Source organism: Scardinius erythrophthalmus (assembly GCF_964197995.2).
Source record: "Scardinius erythrophthalmus genome assembly, chromosome: 3".
In the NCBI taxonomy this organism is placed as follows: domain Eukaryota; kingdom Metazoa; phylum Chordata; class Actinopteri; order Cypriniformes; family Leuciscidae; genus Scardinius; species Scardinius erythrophthalmus.
This window is the reverse complement of record NC_138223.1, coordinates 33480936-33493038: the sequence shown is the minus strand read 5'-3', so window position 1 is coordinate 33493038 and position 12103 is coordinate 33480936. Positions and strand designations below refer to the sequence as shown.

Below are 12103 nucleotides of genomic sequence, written 5' to 3'. Positions count from 1 at the left end.
TTTAATGATACGCAATATGGATGTCTATGCAGGCACCAAAGGATGCAGAATGTAAGAACATTTGCTGGACTACAAGAGCAGTCTTTTTGTTACCATTGAATTTTTGGTTGATTCTTTAGTTTTTCCTCTACTTTAAAATCGGCATGAAACGGAAGTTGCAATAGTCTTTTCTTCCACATTGTGTCGTTTATTTGAGTGAAACGGCTTCTCGACCTAGAAAAATGTACGGCAGGATTTTTTTATTTCATTGGATGGTTGTGGCTTGATGTCATGTGAGTGACAGGTTGTCCCGCCCTCTCACCAGTAAACTCATCATCAGATCAAGGTTGCTGCAAGAGGAAAGGGAAGTTTAAAAATAAAAAATCACGAGGGCACATTCATTTAAAAAATAATGCGCACAGATAAATCATTTATAAAACCTACAGCAATGTTCCATTAAATACAAAAAAAACAAGAATTGCCAATTTTGTCATATAGTGACTTAAAGGTATAGCGGAGGATCTTTCCAAATTTTAGATAAGACCCGCCCTCTCCACTTTTTGAAAAGTTTGATTGATTCACCAGAATGATTGACAATTAGGAGGACCAATAGTGTTACCCACCAGGAAGTAAAACATCCTCCGCTATACCTTTAAGTTCATAATTCCATGCTTCACATTAACTGTCATATCCTTTATTAAAGGCCCTGTGTTTCATATGTTTTGATTGCACTGATCGCTTGTCCTCTCCTGATTCTTTAAGGTTTCCTGTTATGGTTCGTGCGTCATGTGAGCGTGTGTGTATGTGTGTGATCACGGTGTCTTTGCATGCTTGTGATCGAGAGAGATATTATGTAAATGCCTCTTCTTGTTAGCCTTAAAGGGATAGTTCACCAACAATTTAAATTCTCGCAGTCATTCCATACCTGTATGGCTTTCTTTTTTCTGGGGAACACAAAAGGAAAACGTAACATTTCCCAAATTGGAAGTCAATGGTCACCAAAACTGTTTGATTACCAGCATTCTTCAAAAATATCTTCCTTTGTGTTCTGCAGAAGAAAGAAAGTCAAACATGTTTGGAACAACATGGGTGAACAGTTTTGGGTGAACTATCCCTTTAAATGTGGAAACACATTTGCATATCTAGCTAAAGTATGTACTTCACTGACCCTCATGCGCATGTAGTGCACTTGTGTTGGCATATTTGTGTGTTTGTGCATATGTTTGTTTGCACTTAATGTGTCATAATGATGATCCTGAACACAGAGTTCTCGGTGTTTCTAGGCAACAGCAGACCATTTGATTATGCTGCTCTTGTCATCCGCACAATCAGTCTCTAAACTTTAGCCTATGAAAATGATCCCTCTCTGTCTGCGTCTCTGTCTGACCGCCTGAGAAATAGTTTGCCCATCTTTGTACATTTGTCCTCCTGTTTCTCTGTCTGGTGTTGCTGTTGGGCTTTCTCTGAACACAAAACATAACATGGTGTCACGTCTTTGAGTATTTACAGAAATGATTATGGTTAATGCTGATGTGTGTATTAATACTTTTCTATACCAGTTAAATGTGTTGATGTGTAAATGTGTAAATACTGTTCTTATGAGGCTTTGCACCTGGTAATTGCATAATAAAACGGGCAAAACTCAAGTACTTAAAGGAATAGTTCACCCAAAAAAAGAAAATTCTTTCATCATTTACTCACCCTCATGTTCTTCCAAACTTGAATGACTTTTGTTATGTCTCAGTATCTGTTATGACTCCCATCGTTATGTCCATGCATTGGGAGTCAGTAGTCACCAAAACTTTTTGAATACCAAGATTTTTCTAAATATCTTCTTTTGTGTTTCACAGAAGAAAGTAAGTCATACAGGTTTGGAATGACATGATGGATAGTAAATTAAAATAGAATTGTACATTTTAAGATGGAGGATGCTTTTAAAGTGCAATCACATTTTCCGGTGTTTGGCGCATTTTCTTTGGCGGAATTCAGTAATTTTAGTAGGAATGCACGCTATCAAAAATTTTGCACAAGGGCAAAAGATTTCACCTTGAAGATTACGAGTTCAGGTTGGTCACACCTGCATTGACCAAAAGATAACTGCTTCAAATGTCACTATATTATTGACAAATAGATAAATTACCCTTTTTGCCCATTAAGTCTCACTCAAATAGAAATTTTGATTGCACTTTTATATTGAACAACAAAAAATCCCGCAACAACCATTCACAGCACCTTAGTGGCACATGTGATAATTAGGCTACTCAAATTTTCTCTAAAAAGTTATAGAAGTCTTAATATTTTATAGCAATACTGTGTGGTGATGCTAGTGGCGCAAACATCACATTTAAATTAAAAACCTCAGTGGGAAATCCACATAAAAATCACTTTGGTGACAAAGAAACATTAGTATTGTAACCTTCACACAGTTGAGTTTTTGCATGCGCACAAAAGCACATACTCATTTCCCTAAGGGAGTGAGTAAACACTGTGTCTGTTCATGTGATCCTGTGCTATCACCATAATGAAATCAAACACTGCGAGTGTATTTCTGTCATGACAACTCTCTTGAGTGTTTGGCATGTAATGGATATGACAGTGTTGATATGTTATATAGGCTAAGCCTTCAGGAATCATGCTAATATGCTGATTTGGTGCTCAAGAAACATTATCATTATCATTGACTAGTACATTTTTTTTGGATTCTTTGATGACTAGAAAGTTTAAAAGAACAGCATTTATTTAAAATACATTTTTGTAATAATGTAACAGACTTGCTGTCACTTTTGATCAATTTAATGCATCCTTGCTAAATAAAAGTATTAATTTCTTTAAAAAAAAAATATATATAATCTTGCTGACCCCAAACTATATATTCTCTCTCTTGTATCTGGTGGAAATTGTCATGATGCATTGTAACAGTAAATCTTGACGTATGCATCGCAATCTGTATTGTATAATAAGGGCAACTGCACTGTAGAAATTTTGGTCAAACAGTAAAAAATTGGAAATTGTCGTGTATATGTTACTAATGTCTTTCTCTCTGTTTCTCACAGGGTGGAAGGTTCAAAGGCATCACTATGGGCTTTCCTCAGCGTTCCTCCGGCAGACGATCTTTCGGACGTTCCAAGCGTCTCAGCATGGCTCGCTCACTCGATGACCTTGAGGTGAGGTTCCCTAAATGCTTCTCTTTTTCTCTAGACTTTTCTCTCTCCGTCTCTCTCTCATTCTCACTTATAAAACTTCCCAGCATTCCGATCCTATCACCCGGATGGTGGGGAATGATTACATAAGGAATGAGTAACCTACGCAGTACTTCAGAGACAAGAGACATGCATGCAAACTGAAACAAACACACACAATCAACCCTCTGGTGGTTAGAACTGTCGAGGCCTTATTTATGAAACGACGGTTGTACGCCTGTAGAACAGATTTGACACCGCAGCGAGGGGATTCCAGTGTGTTAATGGCTCTGGTCACACTCGCACACGTGAGTTTAATTATAGACCCAGCAGTCAAAGAGATAGAGTGCATCTGTGTAGTGACGGCAGATTGCCATGGCAACGGAGGAGACGGTGAAACGTGAATGGTGTAATTCTCAGACGGAAGCGCTCAGGGGGAATGAAAAAACTGACAGCGCGTCACATCTCAGTCTGGCCTGATAGCCAGCATGCCAGTGGTTGTTATGGTTTTATATATTTTTTTGTGTAATTAGAGGCTTAATTTGGAACATATTTTCTTCTATTTCAGCTTGATTTGCAGAGACAACTATAAGTAAGCCATTTGTACACTGATTTGCCTGGAAATTGTAAACACTGTTGATCTGTAGTGCTGTGAAAAAATTGCTTGTTTTGTTGGAGCATGCTGACCTGCTTGATTTGGGGGGAACTGTTGGTTTTGCCTGACCAACGGCACTGACAAGTTTTTGGTAAATGTTTGAAAAATCATAATTTTTTCAATTGCGTTCAGTAATGCTAGCGGTGGAGAAATGACAAACTTCAGCTTTAACTTATTTTAAATGAACATCAATCTGTGGTCGACGTCGTTCACTAATCATTTATTATCAGAAGCAAAGCAATGATTAGTGGCGCTTGCCAAGGCAAACATCATTATTACCATTTCTCCATTGTCAAGTGGGACAGCCATGAGCACTGTAGACCCTCTGATGAGGGGCTCACTAAAGTCCTCCTTGGTATAGCACAATGATTGAGTAAAATAAGGGGATACATACCCATACAATCTTTGTTCTGGGCCAATGAATTGAACCCCTAGTTATTTAACTTTTGTACATAACTCATTCCGTACAATTGTGCTATAGATGTAAATGTTGTTGCGGTGAAGTGGCCGATAATAAAACAGGCAAAACAGACCCTAAAAACACCCAAGGATGGACCAGAGCTATATCAATGCCAAAGTCATGGGTTCAGTTTCCTGGCCATGACACATTTACCATTGTCCAAAGCCACTCCCATTTAATTCAAGTTATATTTTATTAGTTCATGCATTCCATGGAAATTGAACCCATGACTTTGTATTGCTATAGTGCCATCTAAACGCACTGTAAGTAGCTTTGGATAGAACCTCTTCCATATTAAAATATTATTAGTTTAATATAATTAATTTCTCAATTGTGATGAAAAATCTGAATTACTCCAGTCTTCAGTGTCAATATGATCCTTCAGAAATCCTGCTCAATAAACATGTATTATTATTATCAATGTCGAAAACTGTTGTGCTGCTGCTTAATATTTTTGTGGAAATTATGATAGATTTTTTGATGAAAAGAAAGTTCAGAAGGAAATTCTATTTCAACTTTATTATCATTGTTGGTTTAATTAATAAGTGCTTACATACCAAATTGCTTACAATTAATCGTACATACTTAATCTTAAATATTACTATATTTATTAAATATTACTGTTATTATTAAATATCCTGTATATCCTGTATATTATTTTAATCAAGTAATTATTGTTAAAGAAATAACTACACTTAAAAAAAAGTCATCTCTATTTTCCAAAGGTAATTATTATTATACCCATGTCCACTTTTGTAAATGATCTGTCAATAATGAGTAACTGATCCCAGAAAACAGTTACTCTTAGACTTGTTTTGTCTCATGATCAAATCCTTTCTCCTTTAAAGAGCAGAAATCCCTCTTTACCAGCTGAGTTTCATAGCGTGAAAGTGAGTGCCACTCTGACGGGACAGTCACACTGTTGATCGGACATGATAAGATAAAAGTATGAAACGTTTCCTCTAGTGAGCGGCTGGAACAAACACTGGCCTGATTGCTTAAAGCGGGTTGTATTCGGTGAAGAAGAGAGAAAACAACCGTCTTAAGAGCAGGACGATTTTCTTGCTGGTCAAATGCTAACATGTGTACTGATATTTCTGTAATAATGCTGTGTATGGAAATGAAGGTTGAATGTTTTATATGTTTTCCCCTTGCTTCTATTATTTCCTGAAGTCTTTCATTTTTCTATTTCCTCAGATCTTTGTCTTGTCTTCCGGTGGCTTCATCTCTTTTCTCAGAGCTGTACATATGCAGGGTGGCGACACTTGTGTGTGAACAGAGCTCGCTTTGTGAAGCAGCACTGTAATTAGTGTGAGAGAGAGAGAGAGAGTGTGTGTGTGTGTGTGTGCTAATGAGCATCGAGCAGCATTATTCTCGTTAGCAGAGACTCTGCTACGAACTCACACACTTTCTGCAGTGAGGCATAAACATGCATACACACTCTTAAATCACACGCTAATTGAATACTATCCTTAAATGCTGTGACACACACTCTCAAGCTCTGAGATGAACATACACAAACAACCTCAGGAAAGGCACTAATTACCGGCTTCTCCAGTAGACACACACACATTTCCTCTGGCTGGCCTATCATGTAAGAGAAAGCGAGCTATGCAGTTATCTTGTCAGCGAGTGTTTACCCGGTGAGGTGGCATTTCTCTTCATGCCCACAAACACTGTGTGACATCATGCCAGCCCTTTGAGCCTTTAGTTTGCTCACTGAGCCAACAAATTCCACCCTCCCCCCCGATTCAAAGCGGATCGTGACTGTCGTTGAGAGTCACGAATGCGGTTTATTTTTAAATGCAAACTCATTTTACAAGGATAATTTAAACTGAATGGCACTCCTGAGACTGACTTCTTCGTGAACTTGAAATACACATTTCTGGTCTTATGGTGAATGATTTTAAAGCAAATTGTTATCTTAATCTCTCATCAAAGATGAATAACTTTGGTTCTGTATGACTTTTTGGCTGATGTCATCAAACCTTTTTATTTATTTTTTCCAAAATATTCCCTTCCATCCACCATATAAAGCAAGGACGTTCTCATTATTTTTGACTCCAAGGTCCCCCATTGTCCACAACAATATTCAAAGACCTGACACTCCTAGTTTCTGTAAATTCAATTTTAGGATTACAGAAGTTTTAAGCACTAAATGTTTCCCTCTCTTTTTAACAAATTTACAAATTTTAATGGCTTTTCGAGGCATTTGTGATTTACTGGATAAAAGTATTTGGTTACACTTTTTTTTAAGGTCCAATTCTCACTTTTTAACTATTTTTTTAGCTACGACATTTGCCTCAATAAACTCCTAATTTCTGATTATTAATAATTAGTAAGGTAGTTGTTAAGTTTAGATATTGGGTAGGATTAAGGGATGTAGAATATGGTCATGCAGAATAAGGCAATAATATTTGCTTTATAAGTACTAAAAAACAGCCAATATAATATGCATGCTAATAAGCAACTAGTTAATGGGAATTGGATCCTAAACTCAAGTGTTACCAAGTTTTTTTTTTATTATTATTATTATTTTTAACTAGAAAATATATTTATTGTAAAAGTGCCTATGTAGTTTTAAGTACGACTTCCAGGTCTGTAAATCATACTTTTTATATTTGGCTACTTCAGCTTTTCCAAGAGATTGTTTCTGATAGGGTGAATTAAAATAAGAGAAATCTTTATCTTATTTGAATGCTTATTTTATCTTATTTTAAATCATTAAGCTATCTTGAGACCCCTTAGGCATTTAGAGACAGCTTTTTTTTTTACACTTCAAACTATTTCCGATGTGTTTCAGTGCAGTTCCTGTTGAATATTTGGTTCAACTCATTACACTTCAGAAGTAAAAAGTGCCATTTCATGTAGTCTCAAAATAAGGTTTTCGAAGAAATTGACCACTTTACTGATTTGAACGTCTTAGTCTAAATAATCTTGACTATATAAATAATGCTGTTTTTGTTGTTGTTGCATAATCGGATTTCCTGTATACAGGCTTTGCTCAACCAACGTGAAGACAGGGAAGTTGGTTCATGATGAGTAGTTGAATCCGCGCTGTAGTCTGAGGTAATGGGCCTGAATGATTGCAAAAATCTGAATCACTTTGAGATTCTTGGGGAGTTTTCAGCATACATGAAGTCATGAAAACACCCGTGAACGACAAGGCTCTTGATGATTAAATCATCATAAGATTACACACTGGTCATAGAACATTAGAATTGTGGGAGGGGGGAATTCAATAATAATAAATCTGAAAATTGGAACCTAAATATTTTTTTGTTGTGCAGCGCAAGGCTTAAATAAATATTAATGACACATCATTTGAAAATTACTTCCTGTAGTTGAAAAGATTGATTAAAAAATAAGGTAGAATCCTAATAATTATGCAACCCAGAAAGCAACTTGTCTCAACTCTCGGTCTTGTGACTGCCTGATTTAGAAGAGTTTTTCAGTATCACTCTGTTTGTACGTGTTTGTTTTAGGTTGTGTTTCTATATGTGAGTGTATTTTCTCACCTATAATGTTTGTATAATATCGATGTGTCTAGATGTGTGTATAATCTCATGTTAGGGCATTGTATAATCAATAGAATGAGAAATATGGTGCATTTTTAACTCCATACGGCCGAGTCAGATACACTCAGCTGCATGTACCTCATATCATATCAGTCACAAATTCTGACTGAATTATCATAGTGATGATACTACTTTGCTCCAGGGTCCAAAAAAAAAAACAGACCCCTCAGATTCCCAAACACCGCTTACGGAGATAACAGGGTTGGGACTTGTTGAAGAATGTAGCTCTTCATACCAGACTTATGTTTTAATAGTGCCTGTCAAACAAGACAAATGCACACACAAACACACTAACAATTCAATGTTCCGGATACTTTTTGCCGTGTACATCGACTGCAATTATACACACACTGAAATAAGCACATGCCAGGAAGCTGAACTCCCTTAATTGTACACACACACACACACACACACACACTGATTCTTTCACGCTCTCTTCTTTAAGCAGATGCTGTGCTCAAGGCATACTAAGTAGGTGACACAACACATTGTGTAAATAACATGAAGAATCCCACTGTGAAGCACTTACATTTCAGTGTGTGTGTGCGACTGTTTCTCACGCCTCTGTGAAGTATATGAGTGTGAATGCACACACACTCACTCCCACTTGCGAGCGTGTCTCTGCATCTCTGTCTGTGAGCCCTGGGCTCTGTGGGCGGAATAGGAATTACAGCAGAGTGGGTGGAAAGACAGACAGAGAGAGAGAGAGAGAGAATCAAACGACACAAGACGCAGAGATAGTGACAGGGACAGACTGTGAACACGGACTGTTTGCAGACTTGCATGCCGTATTGGACGCAGCCAGTGGATGGATGTGTTTACAGAGCGTGGAGTCATTTAACGCCCAACTGTGGAGTCTTAACACTGCCATACATGGAGCCAACTTTGAGCGTCAATCCTGATGGAGTGAGTACCTGTACATGCACATTTGTACGGACTAGTGTGCTTGTTTGATCTGTCAGGTCATGTTGTGTTTAGAGGTAGAGTGTTTTAGTTGAGGTGGAGGTCGTGGATGCTCTGTCAGTTCTCTGTCGCAGGAGTCTGTGTTTGCTGTTAATATTTAAGAGTAAGGTTGTGATCAGGAGGCACTCTTTGGATTTTAACACCACTTGCACAAGTACTTGTGCGATCTTGCTTTGGAATGCAGGTCCTTGTCTGTTAAAACCTCAAATTAGTTTGAAAACTGTGCTGAGGGACAGGTTATCAAGTGAATTTGCATATCGAATGCTCATTTGATGCCATTCATTGACAAGTGTATACATATATTATGTAACTGTATGCTTAAGCAATTAGCAAAATATTTGTACATGTAAATTTAATTATGTAATTTACCTTTTATGGTTTGATCACGAATCATCTTGCATATGATAATCATGTGACCTGATTTGTCCAATCAGGTGTCATCAAATTCTTAAGAGCTACTGATGAAAGATTTCTGTATTTGCCATAATTTTTGGGGAATTTTATTTTACCATTATTTGAGTTTTTTGTGGTTATTCAGGTGTCAGCTGTGAATTTTAAAGCAAACCTTGTCTTCAGTCTCACGTATCTCAATTGCGTGAGTGTGTTAGAGTGTTTTATTGTTGAAATTGTACAGGCTTAGACAAAACAAACATTTCATATAAAGCTGTCCTCCTCTTCGAGATAGAAGAACACTAATCAAAAAGTGTCAGCTAATTTAATCAGATCTCATAAAGGACGCTGCGTGAAACATTAATACTTTGGGAGTGAAATCATTTGGGATTTGAAATTAAGTTGTGTGCTATTTAAGTTTGGGGAAAATGGCTTTTTTTCCCTTCTATTTCTTTGGAAGGGAAGCATTTCACACAAAACTAGAACAGAAGTTTGTAAGATTTGTTTTTTGCTTGATTAAAATTGATCTTCAAAATTTCACTAAATATAATTAAGATCCATCTTGGATTCCTTGTAAAGCATTTGCAAGCATTATGTAATGTACTATTTAAAATTGTTTTTAATTCATAGTATTGAATCATTTTGTGTACGAGTGAGTGTGTGCCTGTGTTGGAAGAAACAGCAGAGGGCAGTATTGAGACAATGTTGTCTTTTAATGACGAAATCCGCTTTAAACTTTACTTTGTGTAAATAACAAGTATATCTACATTATGTATTGTTGAACAGTGTCCCCATCATCTATATTGTTTGTGCTATTTATCTTTCTTCAAGCCAATTGTAATTTTTGTGTTTTGCAAATGTTGATCAGGCTTGTCATCCATGTTTATGTATAAAGGAATTATTTTGGATGAATGAAACACAACTTAATATAAATTTGGTCAAATCTAGCATTCACTACAGTACTTAGATTAGTTAAGACTAAAGGGTGTATTCAGGCTTGTTTTTAGCACAGTTGACATAGTTGTGTATTTAACACTTTAAAATTATTTAAAATCATAAAAGCTCACCAAAGCATATGCCGTGAAACCTTATAATTGTAATATATTATAATATAGAACTGAATATTATATAAAATATTTTCGTAATGGCCACTTACATTCCCAGATGAGATATCTTTCTATATAGACTTCCGTCTATATGCCAGGAAGAGAGAACCACTGTTAATGCCTTCATGCCCACTGGGAACAGCCAGAGAGGACGGTCATGAGAACCAAAAAGAATGTGGATCTGCATTAAAATGACTTTAGATTTGATTAAGAACTATTGGTTTTCTCTTGAGAGCACCAGGACTTCCCCTGATTCAGAGAGCTAATCTCCATCTGAAATGTGTGCCACATACTAGAGTAAAGATCTGGACCTAGCAATGCGTTTGAATAAGTGCTGTCAGCTGTGATCTAAAGCACTGTCATACCTCTCTATTCATAACCAACTTCCCTCCGAACCTTGTATTTTCCTAATGTGAAACTTGAATACGCTATATGTTAGAGCTGCACGATTCTGGATAAATTAAGAATGATTTTTTGGTTTCAAGGCGAGATCACGATTCTGAAAAGACAACTACACAAAATAACATGTAATTTATTAGAGGTTCTTACAAATGTTAATTGCTGCAGTCTATTTAAAATGTGTAATGATTCTGAACAAATGTATTTTTTTAATCCATTGATTCATTGATTTGAATGAATGATTCAATGACTCACTCATACAATCTTCACTTATTATGGATGAATCAAGGTTTTTTGAACAAATCTTTTGAATGAATGATACAATGAAAAAAAAATTTATTCACTCACTTATGTTCAGTCACTTGTCGGTCTGGCGTATAATGACGCAATCTATAACGTCGTTATTTGAAGTGCCTCATGATCGCTTCTGTGTTTATATGAAGTTTTATCCCAGTTCTTCTGTTAAAATATAAATATTTGTAACACAGAAATAACGATGCTGTGGTTGAAAAGGCTGTTTGTTAAGCTGTTTCATACTTAAAGCCTACATGACAACTTCTTTCTCTCGCTCAGCGGCAGCGCCGACGTAGATCTGAATGATCCGGTTTTGTTATTTCGAAATGTGATCGCGTTGGGTGTTTGAATCGAAATCGCGATCTTTTAACGATTAATCGTGCAGCTCTAATACATGTCTACTACACGCGCCTCATTGCTTAGAGATAGGCTTACGCAACAAATCTAAAATCAGCTCTAAATATCAGGACATTTCATCTTGCAACTGGATTGGAATCAGAATCTGAAGTTAAAAAATCTGAGTCTGTCCCAACTCCCCACCATAAACTACATGATTAGTTGGGCAACTTCGCTTGCCCAAAATCTAACTAGTGTTGACACGTTCATACTGCACATGGGGGCAAAAATAAGGGCAAAAGTCATGTAGAGTCATGTATTCCTGCCTTCAGAGCTCATCAACTCATTCAAAGCCATCAATTTCTGATGCTGTGACATTGCTATTTACCCCAGCATACCCAGTCGAGAACTTAAAAAAGAGAATTCTTTTTTAAATAGTTTTAAAATTATAAATATATTTTTAATGGTTTAAAATTATATTTGTAGGCCTATTAACTATTAATTATATTTTTATTTATTAGAATTCATTAACAAATATTCTGTATATATTCTAGTTGAAATTGAATATTTTGATTTATGAGACCTATTTAATTGTATAGACGCGAATCAAATTTTTGAGAGGCAGCTTTAGTTTAAAACTTTTTTTTTTTTTTTACAGAGGGCCATATGCAGGTGTTCCATATTTATAGTGTAGTAATAAACTTATAGATCATAAATCATATAAAGATCATTTTAATGGATCCAAACTGTGTTTTGGCTTTCGT

At 36.3% G+C, this 12103-nt stretch overlaps 1 protein-coding gene across 4 annotated transcripts in view; it reads left to right on the top strand.

Annotated features, from left to right (window-relative positions):
* The window catches only part of rgs12b (regulator of G protein signaling 12b), a 44545-nt gene that overhangs the window by 8521 nt on the left and 23921 nt on the right, over nt 1-12103 (top strand). For all 4 annotated transcript variants that reach the window (XM_081360190.1, XM_081360187.1, XM_081360188.1 and 1 more), the window contains one exon: nt 3033-3143. In XM_081360190.1, coding sequence (XP_081216316.1) covers nt 3033-3143 — 111 coding nt within the window. The remainder of the gene's footprint in view (nt 1-3032; nt 3144-12103) is intronic.